General features: G+C 41.5%; 1 protein-coding gene across 2 annotated transcripts; it reads right to left on the reverse strand.

Moving 5' to 3' along the window:
- Positions 1-432: 432 nt before the first annotated feature.
- Syx16 (syntaxin 16) lies at positions 433-20994 on the reverse strand. 2 transcript variants are annotated; one of them, XM_077647860.1, is made up of 9 exons: positions 20765-20994; positions 20533-20618; positions 20412-20430; positions 20275-20308; positions 18389-18495; positions 16899-17064; positions 13021-13115; positions 5104-5250; positions 433-4625 (listed from the first exon to the last, which is right to left on the reverse strand). In XM_077647860.1, exons 1-9 carry the CDS (start codon positions 20843-20845, stop codon positions 4443-4445), a joined length of 918 nt encoding a protein of 305 aa, XP_077503986.1. In that variant the 5' UTR covers positions 20846-20994; the 3' UTR covers positions 433-4442. The 2 variants fall into 2 exon arrangements, with proteins under 2 accessions (XP_077503986.1, XP_077503987.1); XM_077647861.1 differs by lacking the exon at positions 20412-20430.
- Between the last annotated feature and the right edge of the window lie 58 nt (positions 20995-21052).

The following is a 21052-nucleotide window of genomic DNA, read 5'->3' on the forward strand; positions in this document are numbered from 1 at the left end:
AAACCGAAACTACTGCATACAATTGCGCTTCGCCAGTTTCGCTTTCTGACTTCATGGCTCCGTTGTGCCATCGCCTCCACAAAATCTTACGCAAAGTTATTTTGATATGAAAGGAGCGCGCCCGCCAAGTCAACAATGGCCGCGCTATCAAGCGGGAAATATGCTAAGCAGATGCACACGATTCCTTTTGAAATGGCAGCAGAGAGTGAGTCTTTCTGAAAAAAAGAAAAAACTGGTAGCTGTTTACGCAACACGAGCAGATGGCAACGGTACCTGTGAGAACTGCTGGAAACTTCTGAAAAATCTTATGCTAGGTCTATGTCTTGCAGAAAAAGTGCACACAAAGCACCTTGCACTAAACTTAGTCATTAGTCAAACCTATTTGCATCAGCCACAGCTGAAGGAAGAAAAAAAAAGATCACATAAATACTGCACAAGCAAGCACAATACACCCTTTATGTCAGCTTTTCCAGTACTTACAGTTTCCACATAATGAATCCACATATATAAGAAATTAGAAATGGATTACACGAAATACATAAAAACCAGACTGTGCCTCTTAAGCGATACATGGGCAAAGTTTTATCTACAGTTTGTCAACTTCATTATCAAGCAGTTCATGGGAGATAATTTTAATATGTTGGCTCAATTCAAAATAACTGAAAAATAATGAAAGTTTTAACCTCTAACAAGAATAAAGTTACTTCAAGACACTAAACACACAGCCACCCCTGAGCAAAACAGCAGTCAGGCAACACGACTATTGCCACAGCTGCAAATTAATCCTTTATGCAACTACAAGTCAAGTGATAACATGTATGGAACGAAAAGGAAGCCATAAAATCTGGCCCATTTCTTACACGACAACACTTGTAAGCTCTGCTACATTTGTACAAGTTACAATCTGTTCCATGAACCATATACCCTACCACAAAGACAGTGGTACAGCCACTGTTTCTTTGCCTTTCTCTTAAATGGTACAACTCCTGTAACATGTACAGTAAGCAAGAAGCACACTGGCTGTTGTCTCTCTGCTATGTTAAGCACTGCGAAGCAGAAGATGTATACAATAATTTTGTCAACTTCATTCATAAATAGAGCAAAACTTCTGCACCTTCCATGCAAAAACACACAGGTAGAAACACACACTTACTCATACTGAGAGTAGGGAAACTTGCTATGTGACACTTATTTTAACCTGCATACTCACACCACATCTTCCCTAAAGATTACTTTAAAAAGTTTCAATATGACCCTTCTGCATGAACCACATTTATGCAGCAAGTCACCCACATTCTGGTCCAATATAACAAGAGAGTGAACAATTGCCACATATGCTAAAGAGCTAAAGGCTGTAATATCAGGAGGTTCTTGCAAATCAACTAGATTTTTAGGAACTGCAGGAGACTGCAGCCATACATTACACAAAAAACAATGGTCAGCTTTGCCCAGCCAGCCTTCCCTTAAAAAAATTTAAAAAAAACTAGACCTTGCACCTTCAGTTCTTCCAATAAGACAAAAATGAGGACTAGACAAGGATCAAGTTACTATACCAAACTCTTCTACCAAAATACATGGCAAAGATGGTCAAATATACCCTATGCAAAATACCAACATCGGCAAACAATCATTCACACCCAACCGCAGCATTCTGATTTCTGCTACTCTGTTTAGAAATGCCGCCCACCTCTAAACAGCACTGATATATATCTGTCAACCAAGAGAAACAACTCTGAATCAGATGACCACCGCACGAGTGATGTCTTCCAAAAGTACCGCCGACTCCCCATAATTTGCACTCGAAGGAGACCAAAACCTTGTTTAAATTATGGAGAGTTCTAATCAAGGCTCGCCTTTTATATACAGACGATGTAGGCAGATCAAATTATCAGTTAAAATAAGCCAAAATCTTGAATTTAATGAGATTCTACTGCTTTTTTGCGAGGCACAAGATATGTGCAGAAAAATCAACAATGCAGTACTTAACTTTTGTGGTTTCACGTCAACTTAAATCCTCTCATGACATGAGTCTCTGGAAGTGACATGCCCTCAATAACATTGCTCTCACCATTTTCAAGCAGGTGGTGTGATGATATTGCCTGAATTGCACAGGTATGCAACAGTTCAGGCAATATCATCATAAGGCAGCTACTCTGTGGCTACATAAGGCAGACAAGACACGGTAAAAAACAGTGCAGAGCTTGCATGCCATTTACAAGTATTACATGTTGCACTGGCTGTTGTGCAGCACAGTACAAAGGCCTCTCCAAGAGATCGCTATCACGCCTGCCTTGGCACCAATGGCGGCCACCCTATGGCAGAAGAATTCCTGACAAGGGCCTTTTAACTGCGACTCCGCCTAAAAAAGTGAAACTTCAAATCAACAAATAGATCATTCTCTTCTGGGGTACGTTTTAGCACAGGCCATTGTGTACATTCTTTCAGAACCATCACTAAAATAAAGACCAAGAGTAAAGAATTGCAAAACATACACTCACTTGTTAAAAATCCATTCTCACAGTACATGTTTTGGTACATTCAAACAAGTTTCTCATTATGACAGATTAGACATAGAAGAAACTAGACAACTAAAAACACAGTAATTAATAAATTCAGTTGACTAAAGCATAAAAGATAATTGACAGCAAAACTGTTTCATACAGAACAGTCCGCAATCCCTTACCACAACCCACCCTTTCAGAACAGTATGTGCACATGAGCACGTATTGTGGTGGCTCACAGGAGAAGGCAAGTGTAGTGAATTACAATATTCATTGTGCTGAACCATACTAATTCAATTCAATGCAACAAAGGACGAAAAGGCTACAAGAACACTAACTGTCTATAGTCCAGGTCTTTCACCTGCACAAATAATTTTACTCAAGCACCCTCTCACTGCTGTTTATGGGCAACAAATGCACTGAAAGATGACGCAAATTCTGAAAGATGACGCAAATTGTTTTGAAAGTGCTATTTCAGATGCAAAGAATGAAAGCATAAAAATAAGGAACTTGGACCACAGGCAACTGGGGTTCCATATGACCATGTCTTTTTGCACATTTCTTTCCAGTGCTTTTTTAACAGAGTGATGCCATTTATACGTGCCCCATGACAACTCAACATTGACAAATTCATGGCTTCTTCTTTACACTGGAACCTATAGTACTGCTGGCATGGTTTCCAATACCAATGCAAAAAACCTCCCCTATTATAACCATTCTTCAGCCAGACAAACAGCAACTAGACAAAAGCCAATCTTTGGCGAAATGCAGCCGTGAACCAATATGAAAAAAAATCACGCAAGGCACTGTCTACCAAAGCCAACAATCATGCACTTGCACCAAGATATAAAGAACTGCTCTTCTCCAACTATAACTTCCATAAGATGAAGATAAATGCACTAGTCTTACTAACAGTACCAAAATAGTGCTTTGTTAAGTACTAACTTTCGTTATAGCACATAAATATTTCCGAAAATTCAAAATCTCTTGGATTAACTCCTATATGTCTCCAAGCTCTTTTAACCTCCTAGGATGGCAGAGCTAGTAGAATGACTCCACTTGCCAAGCACTGGTTCTTACTTCACAGGAAACAGGTCTGTTGCCAAGACTGTGTGCCCACCTAGCCTTCTCACTACAAAGTTTACCACAAAATGAACAGGTATTTTGAAAGTAAACACTAGAAGTACACAACTAACACACAAGGCTGTTTAATTAAAATACACCCAAAGTGAACTTAAACATCAATATTTAAATAAACATATCAGTAAAATCTCCTTTCACATCTTTTAAGTGAATGAACATGCATGCCCAAGGAACACACAGAAAAGATAAGCACTATACTGGCATCTATACTGGTATATACAGATGACATATGCTTCATCAACAGCCATTCAAGAATGGCATCAACAGCTCACCAAAAGTATGTGTTGAAACCAACAAATTCTAGCAATATACCATGCTCACATTACAGGAAAAATACAGCGTGAACAGAGACGATGGACGAAGAAGAGGTGCACACCTCTTCTTCGTCTGTCGCCTCTGTTCGTGCTGTATTTTTCCTGTAAAATGAACGTAACCCAACTAGCCCAACTTTACATCATACCATGCTCAAATGGAAGTGTCTGCACCTGTAGTTAGAGGTGCCCTGCATCACAAGTATTTCTTCATTCACGACAAGCAAAGAAGAGGAGACATGCCGTCACCATAACAATGTATTCTTTTCAGCTTTGAGTCAATGTTATTTACACCAGTCACGATACACTAAATGTTTAAAAAAAAAAAAAGCACAATTGTGATTATGAACCAGGTCATGCCTTTCCTGCTAAGCAATGCTGCGTCGCAGGTGATGCAATCTTTGATGTGCTGCATGAAGGCCTGGCTAGTGTCGGAACATATCAGTTCGCAGGATGTGAGCAAAAAGGATGGTTGCGATATTTTAGCCTACAGCTTGAACGCAAATAGCAAAATAATAAGAATGATCGTGGATGCTGCCATGACAAGGATGCACATCATTTTGTGGTTCTTCTTCTGATAAGTGTCAGCCTTCTGCAGCTGCTGAAGGCCTTGCTGTACTCGTGTCTGCACTGTGTCCAGATTATAATCGATCCGGTCCAGCACGGTTCCCTGTGAACAGTGAAATAGTAAAATGCTTCATCATGCACTACACAGTGTCCAGCCTTTTAGGACAATTACGCATTAAAGCACATAACTTGTGGTGACCACATAAATTCGAGAGTACTGAAATTTCAAGAGCTGGAATAAAACGAAATAAAAAGATTGCTACATGAAAGAAAACATTTGTTCTTTGCAAGAGAAAGCTTTCAGAATAGCACAGCTCTTAAGGAAGTAACCAGAAAAGGTCACCTCCACTGCAACACTAAATAAACACCATTTCATTAAGCTACAGTTATGCAAACAATGCATAGCCACATCAGTAAATTGGTGCTGGAAAGTTCGTTGCACTTTACGTAAAGTTATGGAAAGAATAACACATAAAAAAGTCTGAAAACAGTATGACATCTGCCATTTTAGCAAGGTGCAAGACCTATACATGGCTTGCCCCCTGTAACTGCCACCAACAAAACTGCAAACAAGTTTGCACCTGTTCAGCCACCATGCTGGCAATGTCCTTGAAAATGGTGTTAAGTTCTGTAATGGATCGCAAGATGTTGTTGATCTCTCGCTCTCGCACTTGCACCATTTCTGTGTTGTCTTCAAGGAAAAGTTGGTCTTCCATTTCAAGCTGATGCTGCAATGTCGATAAAAAAAATTAACAGTGACATTATATGTGATGGCCGAAATACTTCATGCAAGCCATGATGCACAGTTAGAAAGTGAGTAAACAGTGATAACTCCTGTTGCAAAATCCTTCTTCAAAATGAGCACTATAAAGCACTCAGAGAAGAACCAACTTGAAAGCACAATCTCAGGCATTGCTTTTTGAACAAATACAGCTTGTGCAAGTGGCCATAAAATGCACAAATATATGTAATAACAGTTGTTTCTGTAAGCAAGATTCGGAGAATTCGAGGATACACTGTACGCCGTTAAAGAGCTTTACCTTACCATTTCAGATTACCATTACCATTACTACTACTAAAAATTAGCTGCACATATGTGATGTGCACATGCACAGTCAGTTCCTGACACACACAGTAACAGTAGCAGTAGTGCACCAACAATAGGCCACATGTTCCAAAAGACTGTATCACTAAAACATTTTCAGTTTCAAAATCCATAGAAAGCAAATGTGAAGATCACTAGTTAAAAACGAAAAATAATTTAAGTGCATCATAGATTAGAAACACCTTTCCAAGTGTTTCAAGTCTGGCGTTGCGTTCAGCTGTAACTGTCAAACTCAACAAAGAATTCATTTTCGCAATACACAAGTTTATGCATTAGAGCAACTTCACTGCACACACTACTACCCTCCCCATAAAAATCATGAGATACCAAGGAATGACAGCATATTTGCCACTAGCACCAATTTCTCCACAGATGAAACTACATATATCTAGCACATAACATGCACCAAAGAAATGGGGCCTTGACCCACAGTCTGCTGTAGAAAATGCACTTTGTGCAGTGTAGCCTGTAGTGGCTCTCTAGGAGATGGGCACAAATGCTTATCCCAGCAAAAATGCTGACTCATGAGCACTAACAGTTCACACAGGCTGTCCTGTTTTAAGACTGACAGATAAAAAAAAGCAGAACACTACAATGCAACATGAAACGACTACTGGGAAAGCCCCTGTAACACTCTTTCCTAATGAAGGGTGTGCCCATTGTTTGTCCAGCTGTCAAACTCTGCTTCTCTGGCTGGATGCTCATAATTTATTTCTTTCCATTTTCTAACAAAATATGTATGCTGTTGTTCAATATATAGCACTGAAAAAAAAAAAAAAACCTATCAAATGCCACGCATCTCTGAAATTTGAGAGTAAATGGGCTATGGTTTAGCCAGGAGAAGCTTCCATACTCATATCGTGCCCATCTCCCTGTGCAGCCAAACAGGTGGTACATAAATCAATTCAAGTGAACTTTATCAATGCGACAGCATCAAAGTTCACATCAGGAGCAAAGTCCGCTGTCTGATGTCATGAAATTCACTCACTGGTCGAGAGAGGTCGTGTTACCCTGCAACATCAACCTACCCACTATGGCAGGTTGCAATTAAATTAATGATTGGTCAAGAGAGGTCATGTGACCTAGTGATCTCACAACCTATAAAAAATTTTAAAATATTGATATATGCAGATGTTAGCACTATCACAGCATAATGGATACCTGCTACTGCAGCTAGCAGTCCAAATATGGCAGTTGATAGACCGATAATTGCAAACAAACTGATGCAAATGCACACAGAAGTTGCAACAGAAGCTGCAATAAGTGTGAAATCTAATGCCATCACATTCCACTTTTACGGTGACTTAAGCGTCCCCATGGTTTTTTTTTTCTACTCAAGTCAATGCTTCTTCATAGACTCTAATGCATTTCATCCTACACAGTATTTGCCTATTTGCTGTATTCTAACATCAAGTTCAACAACGTCCAAGGCCATGAAGAAAAATGACACCGTAGCCTCCCAAGTACACTCCTTGTGACCCCATTTACTTTTCAGCTGCACCTTTTTCACTTCTGAGAAAGAGTCTGCAAAGCCCAGAATCCTGATCACATGAATCATAAATATACTTTATTCTCATCCATTACCCAGTCACTTTTAAGAGCCTCAACTGTGAGAAAAAACTGAAATTATAAGAAGCCATGAGCAACTTCTATGAGAGTGATTAGGCTTTTTGGTGACAAATTTACGAGACATGAAAAGCAGGCCGTAGAACTCTCACGATAAAGCAGCTAGTCTCCACATGCCCCATATTCGTGTCTCCCCACCATCACAAATTCTCCAGCTAGTAAACAACTTTCATGCCATACCTATTTGTTTAGTATGTTTTACTTTCAGAACATGTATATTGAACAACTTCATCACAAGGAAATATGGTTTGAAGGGGAAGCCAAGAAAATTAAATTCTTCATGGCTGAGAAAGTGGTACTGCCATATGAAAGCATTAAATAGGTAAGCCTAGTCTCCATAGCTCATCCTTGGGAGTGTGACAAGCAGGTCCTCAAGCCTCAGTCACAGGCTCGTCGACTTGATGCACTAGTGCCCACAAGCCATCTTGTGTACTATTAGGCTGGAATTAAATACAAAAAGCGCCTATGAACAAAACAGGATATTTTATGGTGTTTTATCAGCACAAAAAGAAGCGGACGAAGGAACACAGATCAAAGACAAACGAGTGCTGAACTGCAACTTTATTTTGAAAAAACGCGAAAGCCCTTACATATGTACCCTCAGGAGCCACCACCCACCAGGAAAAAACCCAGGAAATTAAAGTATGCGTCAATCAGCAGGATCAAACGGCACGAACAAAGAGTCAAGCTATACAGATGAACAGATAACAAGCCAACCCCAGATAGGTGAAAAACAAGCAGCGCGAAAAAGTTGCGCAAAGGAAGTTTTTCCTCCTCTCTTTTCTATGTAAAAAACGAAAAGGTACTAACAAAAACGCGACACGAAAAATGTGCCCTTAAAAGTGTAAAACAGAACGAGACAAAACGCAATATGGAAGCCCTAAGAGCATGGAGCAGATACAAAACAAGATGTACATGAAAGCCAACAAGGAAACACGGCTATATGAAAGTCGAGGAGGATGACAAAATGCGTTAAAGATCAAAAATGCACAAAATGCACCTGCAAGCAAGTATGTCATTAAAAGCGAAAAAAAAAGAAAGACGCAACCTTAAAGAGCCGTAAAGGCAAAGAACTGCAAAAACGTAACGTGGAAGCAGTGACAGCAAACAATGAACACAGCTATAAATTAAAAAATCGAGGAAAATGACAAGAAATGAGAACCGAGAGGCTAAAATTTGAATACTACAGGGAGAAGACAAGGCATGGAATGGCTTCTATGAACGGTGGGCAAAGGATGGTAAAATCAAATGAAAACCAGACAGGAATGCTATTTCCTTCTGTGAAAGTAAAACAGAGGGCATACTAACACATTCACTCTTGAGATTTAAAAAAAAATCTTGGCTGCTTCTATTATTTTGTGAGTTCGTGTCGCGTTTTTTTAAGTACCTTTCCGTTTTTTACGTAGAAAGGAGAGAAGGGAAAACTTCCTTTGTGGAAATTTTTCGCGCTGCTTGTTTATCACTTATATGGGGTTGGCTTGTTATCTGTTTCTTTGTTCATGCCGTTTGATCCTGCTGATTGACACGTGCTTTAATTTCCCAGTTTTTTCATGGTGGGCGATGGCTCCGAGGGCATATATGTAAGGGTTTTCGAGTTCTTCCAAAATAAAGTCGCAGTTCAGAGCTCCTTTAAGTTTGTTGGATTCTAAAACTTCTGCAGTTACCCTTTAAGCCTCCTAAGCAGTGATAAGGTACAGCCGCTGCGGTGGCTCAGTGGTTATGGCACTTGGCTGCTGATCCGAAAGACGCGGGTTCGATCCCGGCCGCGGCAGTCGAATTTCGATGGAGGCGAAATTCTAGAGGCCCGTGTACTGTACGATGTCAGTGCACATTAAAGAACCCCAGGTGGTCGAAATTTATGGAGCCCTTCACTACGGCGTCCCTTATAGCCCGAGTCGCTTTGGGATGTTAACCCCTTAAATCAAATCAAATCAGTGATAGGTACAAACTAACAGAGGCATTCGCAATTATGCCATAAGTGGGCATTAAATTATTATTCGAAGGTCGAGTTATTAAATGCCCCGCCACCCGAAAAAAAAAAAGCCAAAAATTTTTAAATGTGGTGAAGCGTTGGAAGGTGGCTGCTTCGCACAAACAGCGAAAAGCCCATGATGAGCATGCATTTTCGGCACGCTGGAAGAAAACGTGTGTAAACGAGGGCAACGCCACTGGAACAACGCATTGGGCTTAGACAGCTGGCAAATGTGCGGCTGATAGCCACCGTCAACACGGGCTAGCTGCGAAGCTCAATACAGAAACTATGCGGCTAGGCTATTTTCTGTCCTAGCAACGGAGCCCTCCTATTGTCGTCACGGCCGCATAGGTCAGCACACTCACTCATGAGTGTACTCATATCGCTTCACTGACACGTCTGAGTGTGAGTGAGTGGTTGTCAGTGTGAGTGGACGTGAGTGTGAGTTGTCATGAGTGTGAGTGAGTGGTTGTAAATGTGAATGGACGTGAGCGTGAGTAAGAGTGAGTGTCAGTGGAAATGAGTGTCAGTGCGAGTGAGTGCATGGCCCTGTGAGTGGTCATGAGTGTGAGTGAGTGGACATGAGTGATGAGTGGGTTAGAGTTGGTGTGAGTAGATATAAGTGGACGTGAGTGGCGAGTGGATGTGAGTGGCGAGTGGACACGAGAGCGAAGTTTGTCGCATGTGTTTCGCGATGACAGTCTCCGCTTGGCTACTTTCATGTTGCTGACAGCTGAGGGAAGCAAATATTCACTACCGCGGGTGCTCGAGGCAGCATTAGGCATCATGCTTGTGTCTTTGGATGACTGAAGCAGAGGATTCCGCTGGCATGGGAAAGGCAATCTTTAGTTGCTCTTCGCCTTACTAGTTCACCGTTGGCATGTGCACAGGCCCTTCGCGGGAGCAATGAGCTGTTACGAGTTGTCAGGTCCTTTGATTGAATTTTTAACTGCCACTGCTAGAAAGCTAGATGTCTCTGGTCATGCCTCTTACACAGCTCGAGCTCATATACGCAGAGTTCCGGCGCTTGCTGCTGAAACGATTCTCAGCCTCTCAGCAGTAGCTATAGTAAGGTGGAATCTCGAGTACTGCAATGGACGCTTAGGTTTCTTCTCTGCCCGGGTGTGTGCATTGTAGAGCTCTGCTCTGGCCGTAATTTTTTTTATTGGACTGGACCCATAAGAAAAAACCCAGCCACTTGGACCGGCTCTTGAACTGCACAAGCTCGGCTCAAGCTCGGAAACAACGTGAAAACCAGGCGCGCTTTTCGGCAATACTAGAGGTTCTTGTTCCTATGATCTATTTGAAGCACCGCGTCGCAAATCAAGCATGTGGTTTTTATTTTTTTGTATGCACAGCATCAGACATTGTGATGCTTTGACCCCAAGGAGACAGCCAAATTGGTAATATTTAATGTTTTCATCTGCTCTAAAAATGATCGTTTCATGTTGATGGAGAGAAACGTATTGGCAATTTTTGGCAGTGGATATGAGGTAGCAACCAAATTGGTTACACCCTTTTTGATTGGTTGGACGTACAGTTCGGATCTAAAAAATTTTTTATACTAAGGAAATGAATCTAAAATATAATGTATCTGAGTACTGTCACCTTTTTGCTAAAAAAAAACTACAAGAGAAAAGCAGTACAAGCAAATGAAAGCTAATAAGAATCAAGCTATGGGCGAGTTTTTGTTTTGCTTTAAAGTATCGTGCAAGCAAGTGCTGCTGTTCAAACTGCTGATATTGCGAAGGCAGCGAACAAAAAAAAAACGTCCTATGGACCTCATAGCCGAAACTGTGACGAGAAGAAAACATGAGATTGGAGGTGGAGGGAGGTGGTGTGTGTGGAGGGAGGGGGGGGGGGGGGGGGGGGGAGGCAAGGAGCTTTTTATAAACAGGTCAAAGGGCGTTGGCATTTTTGACACTGGACTGTGCTCGTGGAACAGGAAAAAATTACAGTTTAAGTCCCCCACGATCTTCCCAGAGTCCAAAAAAACGTTTTCTTAGGGTTATGAAAAGGCTCCTGTCAGCATCATGCATGCGGAAATAGTGCACTGCCAGCAATTTGGGATGCTGAGGGCTGCCCTGGCAAGTCAACAACTGCATACAAGCTTCTGCTGCATGTGTGCAAGGCGACTGATTTGTGGGGCCCAATTTTCGGCTCTGGATGAGTGAAATGGGCTTGTGAAATGCGATTTTTTCATATTTGTGTTTTCAATACTGTTTGTGGAATAACTTCTGATTGCACACTCAGATTTCAGCAATTCTATCCGCACTGACATCTGGACAGCATGAGGAATCCTTTGAAATGGATACTACGATTTGCTCAAAGAACTTCTGTATAGGGCCAATTCCTAGAAATGCCCCACCATTTCAGACGGGCATGCACTGCAAAATAGCTCACAAGTTAGCTCCATGCGCATTCTTCCATGAACGACGTCTCATCGACCAATGACGCGACCGACTACGGGACAATAATTAGGTGCAGTGTCAGCAACCCCTATTCTCACTCAAATGCGCATGTGGTCTCCCCACGAAAATACTCCACGCGAAAATACTGTGTTAGTTTCTAAACCCTCCTTCAGACAGGGACTATGTGCAGCACAGACAACGTACTGCACAGCAGGCATGTCCACACATCTGTCACACATACCTGCTCTGGCTAGATGAAGCCAGCCCTGTCCTGCTTTTAACTGCGCCCCAAAGTAAGCCCAGGAGGCTGTTCTAAAGAGACTGATATTGGCTACTCCCCTTTGGATCCTTTTCCCGCAGGGAAAATCTGTACTTGGCACCCGTTCCAGCCATTTATATTTTGGTGACGACCTCACTGGATCTTTTCAAACACGCTCTACATTTCCCACGCCATGAAAAGTATCCATAGTCGCCACTTGCCTCCAATGTGTTCATGCAGACTCACAGACACATCACTGTCAAGGCATACCTAATATGTATTGGTACTTAGACACCGTCCAAGACCACTGTCAAGCAAAACCATTATTGTTACTTAGATACCGGCCGTTGAAAAACGTGTCTAAGCATCTTATCTGAAGCTAAACAGACACTCACTATCTCAGCAGCAAGCGCGGGAGCATACGTGCGTAACATTTCTTCGGGACATGGAAGATGCATAAGAATTTACCACTTCCTTAGAGAATCGAAACTGAAAACTGGCTAATTAGCCCAACAGAGCACTGCGCTGCTCCCCACCACTTCGGTGCAAACAAGGCAGTGCAAGGGAAGCCACGAGTGCAGTCGGCCGCGGCAGTAACTCTCTCATTCCCTCTGTTGTCCGCAAACAAGGAAACAGTGAGGGAACGTGAATGGCTGTGACTTGTGACTGTGAGCGGACGTGAGTGTGAGTGAGTGGTCATGAGTGCGAGTGTGGGTGAGTGGTTGTGAGTTCATACACGAATATGAACCAAATAAATATATTCAATTTGTATTCAAAACTTCGAATATTGGCACACCCCTAATATTCAAGCTTTGCAACAGGTACCAAAGCCAATGCCAAAATTTGATTTGCAGTTTCATGCAAATTCATTTATAATTTGTGAATGTTACAGTCACGCACCAACTCATTCACTTGGTAGTTAGCATCACACAAAGAGTGGCCAAATTATCCTGCTCATTTCCACGTTATCTCAACACTGAGTGACCAGCAGGTTGGACTTTTCATGTACCTAAATGCACACTGGACGGACCATGTATCCTGAGCAGAGACATTCCCACTATATGTACAGTATGTACAGAACACTGAAAGAAGTAGTTGCTGGTTGCAAATGCATAATATACGTACATCTCCTCCAAATCTATCTGGAGAAAGTTGGGTGTCTTCTACATAAAAAGGAACATGAAAAAATTTGTTCGAGTGCTCCTCTCTTGACTGAAGCCCTGAAAAACAAAGAGCCAAAGCGAAGTTAAAAATTTGAAAGAGGACAAGGTAACTTTTATACATTGAACACTCGGAGCTGTGTTGCGCCATTTCGTTAGTTCTCAGCATGCATACAGTACACTTTGTGCACGCAATATCAGAACTTCACTACAAACAACTGCTACAGCTACAATTTTCACAAGCACACACATTCTGAGAAATGAACTGAAATCAACAAACCACACAACCAGTAGCTTTTAAAGCTGGTTTGATTCACAATTTATGCAGTGGCAGCTCCAAATAATTCAAAGAAGAGGGAGAGCAGACAGCATATGCTCTAGTTAATGCAGAGAACATGTATACTCCACACTGGTGCTCTTCATGTAATCCTGTGGTCATTTATCCCTCTTCAGCAAAAACTAACTTCTTACATGTACTCATCAATCACCCTAACAGTTCCTTTGTCTAATATGACAATATGACAAGATGCATAGACATTTCCAGTAAAAGAAGCATCTGAGCCAAGATTCCATTCCTAAAGAAAGAACCTTCCGGAAATTTATTGTGCCAGAAGAACGGTAAAATGTGAAGGCTCTCATCTTTTCTATTAAACAAAGAAGATGTGTGGAACATGCTAAGGTCATCATGAATGCCACTCGGACTCCTGAATGCTCACTTCTCTACAACATCAAGTTTTCTTTAACCTAGCTATAAACATTATGTTTATAATCCGGTTCACCCAACCAGAGAAAGTACTTCAATGTGACATACACCACAAGTCTACACCATTAGGCAAACTGAATCACATGACCAGATTGCGAGTGGTGAATGACAGCTGTCAAGACTGCATCCAAAAAGTGTGTACATGCATGCATCCATACGAACATAAAATGTACACATACAATGTACACACACACAAAAACCTGCACACCACAAGAAGTTCCAGCAACATGGCATTTACTACTATTATGAATTTAGTAGCCAATCACAACTCTTGAAGTGCACCTGCATGACATTTGCTGCCGTGTACTACAGTGCATTCAACTGCAATGCAATCAACTGCAGTACAGTCATTGCCAGCACTTTACATATCATGCTGAACACGAGTGCACAGGGTCGTCCACTCAGTTAGAATGTCGCTCCGTGCTGCTGGCGCTCCGCGGGGCGCCTCTGGCGGGGCTTCGTGCGTCGTCTGCTACAATGCTCTCTGTATTGCGGTAAAGTGGGCTTCAATGTTGCACTGCGTCCGCATAATGCCACTCGGAGAAACGTTTCTGACTAAACAAAAGACAAGACAGAAGCATATCAGCTGCTTTTATCTCGTTGCAGAAACAGTACCAATGTGTTCTGCTTGCCTGATTAAGTTGAAACCTACAAATAAGTACACTGGGGAGAAAATGCGCGCCTCGTAATAGTCGAACCTTTGCTACTGTTGCTGCAACGGGATAAAAGTCGCTGATAGGCTTCTCAGCAGTCTTTTGTTTATTCAGAAACGTTTCTCTGATCGCCGTTATGCGGACGCAGTGCATCATTGAAGCACACTTCACCGCAACACAGAGCACACTGTAGCAAATGCCGCGCGAAGCCCCGCCTGCGGTTGCCACTGCCACTGCGCAAAAATTTTTTTGACGCCCACCAGAGGCGCCCTGCGGAGCGCCGGCAGCACGGAGCGACATTCTAAGAGTGGACGACCCTGTACATGGACTCCGGAGATTTTGTACAGCGAGAAAAATGTTGCATGAATCAATACTGCTACATACATTTTCACCTCAAATCAATAAATGAAGCTTTGAACAGAAAGACAAAGGGGTAGGATTTTCAATCTTGTGCCAATATTTCTTACAAGATGCCAACATTATGGCAGTTTTACATCAAGGGAAATCTCGCAGCAAGTCCAAGAATGAGAATCTCATTGTCTTCAAGGTGTTGCCTTACACTAAACCATTAGCAGTTATTTAAGTTTCATAATTGTCTAATATAAACTCTTCATGTAATACCAGTGGTTCAATATGATTTTACGGTGTTTAACGTCCCAAAGAGACTCAGGCTATAAGCGACGCCGTTGTGGAGGGCTCCAGATAATTTCAACCACCTGAGGTTCTTTAACGTGCACCGATACGGCGCAGTACACGGGGCTATAGCATTGCCCCTCCATCAAAATGCGACTGCCATGGCTGGGATCGAAACCGCGTCTTTCGGGTCAGCAGCCGAGCAACAGAACCACTGGCACACGGCGACAGCTAGTGATTAAAGAGTTAATTGGTTGTTCACAACTATAATAGGTACAAAGTAATCTGACTGAAATTACTACCTATCCAGGAATCTAATGGCTCCACCATTAAAGACCAAACCTAGACTGCAGGGAAGTGCAATTATTTAAATCCTTTAGGTATCAAATAAAGCTGCATTCAACTCAGTCTCAAACTAAATAGCACTATTTAGCAACTCATTATTTTTAAACCCAATTCAAAGATTGCAATGCTTAAAAAAATTTAATAAGAAATTAGACAAAAACTCTCACTAAGAACAGGTAGAAAGAAAACCTTATCGTGGCAACAAGCATACAAATTGCGAGGTTTCTGCTCCTTCCCAGCTCTGAAAGATAACCGGCAGTCTTTTCTTTATATAACTCTCATCCTGCTTCGAATGTTTGGCGAACATAACAGCAACAAAAAAAGAACTGATAAGTGATTTTACTATATTTTCTATAAACAAGGTTAATTACGAGGTTTTCGATGCAATGCCATCTTTACATTAAAGCATCCAGTCCATTTAAAATATAAGAAGGGCAGTCTGTTTTCTAACCAGCCCATTTTAACATGCATGCTATTTTGAATTAAATATGAATTCCAAGAGAAATTTTTTTGCTGTATACTCATTTCAAAGTCAAAATCAATTGCACACACCAACTAGGCTGGCGAGAGATCTTGAACATTAGTGTGCATGCACTGTGTGTATTAGTGCACTCAGATACTTGGGTGAGTACGTACGTCATGCTTTTGCACCCTCACTCAAACTAGCCTGCAAGATGCATTACAAGACCAATACCGCCCAGTCACCACTCAAGAGTGCCTTTTCTTCCTCGTACATTAGCGAAAAGGAGCATGAACAGTGAAACACAGAAAGAAGGCGGCACAGATGGGTACACGAGCACAGGCATGAAACTGAAACTTTATTGAGCAGCTGATATTACCGGAAAAAAACACTGTACCAAAAAGAAAAAAAATAAAATGAAAAAGCCCTCCCAGTCAAGAAATTCAGATTCATCACACCACACAATGTTATAGACAGTTGGCTAATGCACTGCTTGACATACACAGCTCTTTCCATTATGTAAAATACAAAAGTCACCAGAAAAAGAAAATAATTTTTGTCCCAACTAGGTCTTTCTCATGAGAGAGAGAGAAAGGAAAAAAAATTCCAAATGAGAGATTGTGAGGAAGCATTTGTATATGTGTACCCACTTATTTGCATGCTTCATTTTTATTTGCGCTGCTTTTAAATATCAACTGGTAGCGGCTGGCATGACTATTTGTGTAAAACACCACCTTTCTTGGTTTCAAATTTGTAGAGTTTTTTTTTATTAAGATGGACAAACATACCCAGCTAAAGGTGACAAACATTTAGAAAATAAAAGCAAGCAACTTCAAATGCCTTGTGGTACTTTCAATGCTAAGTGCTATGCATCAGCACAATACTTTACTCCACCAACTTAGACCTTCACAAAGAAACAACACATAGGACAGTGCAGGCACATTCTGAAGTGTCAGTGTCAACTCCTACAATATCAGCTAAGGACTTACTCTTGCAATATGTTGTCTGTGAAGAACGGAAGCTGGTGCTGAGTGCTTGAAGGGAGCTGGCAACAGAGCGCACTACATTCTGCGCCAAGTGAGTTTCCTTAGGGTTAGAGCCATGCCGTACACCCTGTTGGATCACAGACAGCAGCTGCTGGCAGTGGCTGAAAAGCTGCAGAGAGAGTGCACAAGCAGTGTGGCTGTGAATGTGAAGCCCGACATCATTCAGGAGCCAGATTAACAAGTACATTGCTCCCACAATGGTATATACTAAGGCTAGAGATGAGAATCGGGACAGAAAAAATGACAGATAGTCATGCTTCTTACTGATACACAAAATGAAAATTATCCTAATGAGTGGTGAGCTTCGTTAACTCATCCACCAACATGGGCAACACTGTGCATTACTGAAGGGGATATTCATGACAAAGCTACCATTACAGTTACTGCCATCAAAAGGCAAAAGCCATTGTCCTGACCACAACTTGATCAAATATAAAAACTTGATGTGTTGCATGCTGTAGTACAGTGAACACAATTTTTCAATACGTTACAAGCAACGTCTACTCATTAAATTAAGCATATCTGCCTAGCTTGCCTATCTGCTTTGTCCAGAAGTGACACCGAAGGGACACAGGTGTCACTTCTGGGTATAGCTGTTCATGTCGAACACACTGCCTGAATTTTTTCTTCTCTAGAAAAAGAGCAGTGTCCAGCTCACGAGGGAAATAGTACGCACAGTGAAAACTACAGTTCATATGAAGCTGGGCCAGAGTTGGGCAGTAGGGCTACAGCGTGAGCACCCCCCCTTAACTACACCACGGCTGATGTTCATTGGATGGTGACACAAGCTACATTTGTTATGCAGTTGACCACCTCCTAACCAGATGACCACAATGGCATCTCGCAAAATGCGAATACTACCCACCTCGCAAGGCTAGTGTTGTGTGACAACACCAGATGCCTACAACAAATTAATATTTTTTGTGTCCTCCCACACTGTTTTCTAAACTCTAAATGCAGAACTTTTAAGTTTTCCTGCAACTAAAAAAATTGCTTGGTCATAAGGAGAGGAAAGGCAAGGCACAGCAACCGTCTCACCTCTCAATGGACACCTCAACTGCTTCCTGAGGGAAGAGAGTAAGGAGGGAATGAAAGAGGAACAGATAAAGAAGCACCCCACTCAAGGGTTCCAGAATAATTTTGGCCACGTGGTGTCCTGTAATGTCAGGCAGTCGAATTTATTCTGAGCCCTCCACCCCTCCACTATGGCACCTTTCTCTCCCTTGCTTGGAGAACTTTCAAGGCAAACCATTTTAAAACTACAATGCATGAGAAATGCTGCTACATATATTTTTGGCTTGCTAAACATACTGTAAAGAACATTTAGTGAAAGCTACAAGGTGATTTGACAATATTTCTCAAAACACTAAATCTGCAAAACAAGGAAACATAAATCGGAGTTCATTGGCACAAAGTAATGCAAGCATTCAGACCTGGGTCACCTGATGTGTTGTTTGCTCAATCTCATCCTCTTCAAGTGAGCTCTCATCAAAAGTTGGCCGATTCAGGTGGCGATCGTGCAGAGCAGACAGTTCTTTCACTGCACAGATTAAATGATCTATGATGATTTCATGACAACAAATCATACAGTCTGCAGTACAGTACCGCCAGGAGATGTCACAATTGTGCAAAGTCTCTGTGGGAATATCTTAAGCCTTTCAGTGGCAAGTCAAAAAGTTTTAATTGCATTAAACACCGATTTCAGAATTACAGCCAATGTGAGTTAGTTTTGTTTCAAACATCCTACAAATCATGACATCTAAAATTTCTTGCCAAAGGCTTTATCTAAAATACATGAAGCATCTGCAAGTTTCTGTAACCCATGTGCTACACAAATTTGTCCTTTTTAATTCAGCATGACGAGCCTACAGACCTAGGAGCAAAAAAATATGCTTCAGGCACCAATGTAAACATTTGGGTTCATGAAAAAGCAACAGAACTGTTAAACAAGGCTTAAAGAATGTGCCTAATATCTCATTTGCAGTGGAACCACAGGCATTTTTAGACTATGACAAAAATGCAAGCTTCAAGCATATTTTATTATAATAATAAACATCACTGAAATAAAATGCTGAAAAAAAAAAACTGAGACAAGGGGCAGTCAGAATGGTATTTAAATCCTTCCACAACATAGAATGTATCAAAAGCCAGAATAATATCTACAGAAATTTAAAGGTAGCTTATGAGCACACAGCAATGTTCATTTCCATAGGTCAAGCACCAATATATGAATTGACGGTCTCACTAACCAGGAATACTGTACTATACTAAACCTCAAAAGGCCAGGTAAGATAAAATGAGCATTGTGGATAGCGTTACTAGTTCGTATTCCATTACAGTGATGCGAGCAGCACTCAAGGACAAAATGCCATGTGCACAAACACAAAACCATGTTCGTGTAATTTGCTTCATTAGACTCTCAGTGACACTTCCTGTACTGATTCTGTACTGTACTGTACTGGTTGTACAGATCAGGATCCTAACATGCACTGCCAAAGAAAGACAGGGCAAGGATGATACACAAATGAAAAGCGTTATTAGGCAAACCTATAAGCCAGAAAATGCATGCACAACTGTAATGGTTAACCACTTTGCACGCGTCAACAAAGCTGCAACAAAAAGAATTTTTTTTTTTCATGGGTATGTTGAAAAAGCAGGTTTTAATTTTAAACACAACTTCTATGATTATCTTAAAACTGAGCTTCAGAACTTTGTGTCGTTACAAAGTAAAATGCGGCTTGAATATATGATACTACCTGTTAAGATACTATACTTTCTCAGCTAATTACTAGAACATAGCACACTACATATCTAGTTCATGTCAAAGTGCAAGAAAATTTTATAAATCCCTTGCCTTTCACAGCTGACGTCTCACTTGCACCATAACCTCATGACTGCTGAATGGTTTTATTCAAAGTTTTATTGCACAGACATGTGAGAATCTTTTGTGCTTTGGCAAAACAATAACTTCATGCGTTAATGCTTTCCTTCTGGCATTCACAACCCACCCCTCATTAATGCTCTCACAGGCCTATAATCTGGTTTTGGCTGACATAGCGGCAGAAACGATTTGTGCTTGGTACCAATGCTACATGTTTTAACGCGTAAGCAGCGCAGATTGCAGTAAAGAACAAGTAGTAGTTTTCAAAAATATTCAGTTTCAAGCAGGAAAGCACTACGAACACAACGCACTGCCCAAAAATGGCGTGTTAGCATTTTCACAAGCCCCAAGAAGCTGTATCGCGTTCTAAACAAGGTAATCTGAAAAACAAAACAGTTTCGAGCCACGTAACCAAATTTCGAGGAGACAAATACCTACGTTTGTCTCTGATCTTCATCATCTGGTAATTCACCTGTGTCAAGAGAAGCCAATGTAGCGAAGGCGTACGGTGAGTGTCAACGCAAATACTGCAATCGCAACATTATACTGTCATGCACCATATCGAAGACACTTACCTCTTCCAAGGCGTCAATCCTGCATGCAGAATACAGAAAAATAAAAGACAATCGAAAGCAGTGGATTGGTCAAGAACAGTAAAATATGACAAAAATAGTAGACATTCCAACGCATTCTCACCATCGTGGAGGCTCTGCGTCGTCTTTGTAAACGCCGATGCCAATCTCAACATCGCGTCCGACTAATGCCACGGTGTCTTCATGAACCTGTGCGTACATCGTCATGTCAGTAACAATGAATAGCTATATAGGTCACAGCTCGCGCACGATAATCTGTGTGAGGACAGATACCACTATTTTTGCCAAACAGAACCTTTTACTTGTCCTTGGTGCGCTCTAAACAACTGACTTACATGGTCGCCGAAGATATGCCTGCTCTGAAGGGCGTTGTTGCGCATTAGCACAAACGCTTCTGTAAGACTTCGGGTCGCCATTCTGGCGTAAATTTATAGTTGTGTACTTTGGGTAAAGAATAACAGTACATAGGACACTAGTAAATAGCTCAACAAGCCCGAAACGAACATTTCAAGCTAAGCATTTCATACATATGCAAACTCTCTCCGCCATTTTTATAACAGACGACGTCGAGCTAGTGCCGCCGCTACACGGCTGAACTGAACCTCTAAACCATGAACTGTTAA

This window comes from Amblyomma americanum, chromosome 1, assembly GCF_052857255.1.
Source record: "Amblyomma americanum isolate KBUSLIRL-KWMA chromosome 1, ASM5285725v1, whole genome shotgun sequence".
Lineage (NCBI taxonomy): Eukaryota > Metazoa > Arthropoda > Arachnida > Ixodida > Ixodidae > Amblyomma > Amblyomma americanum.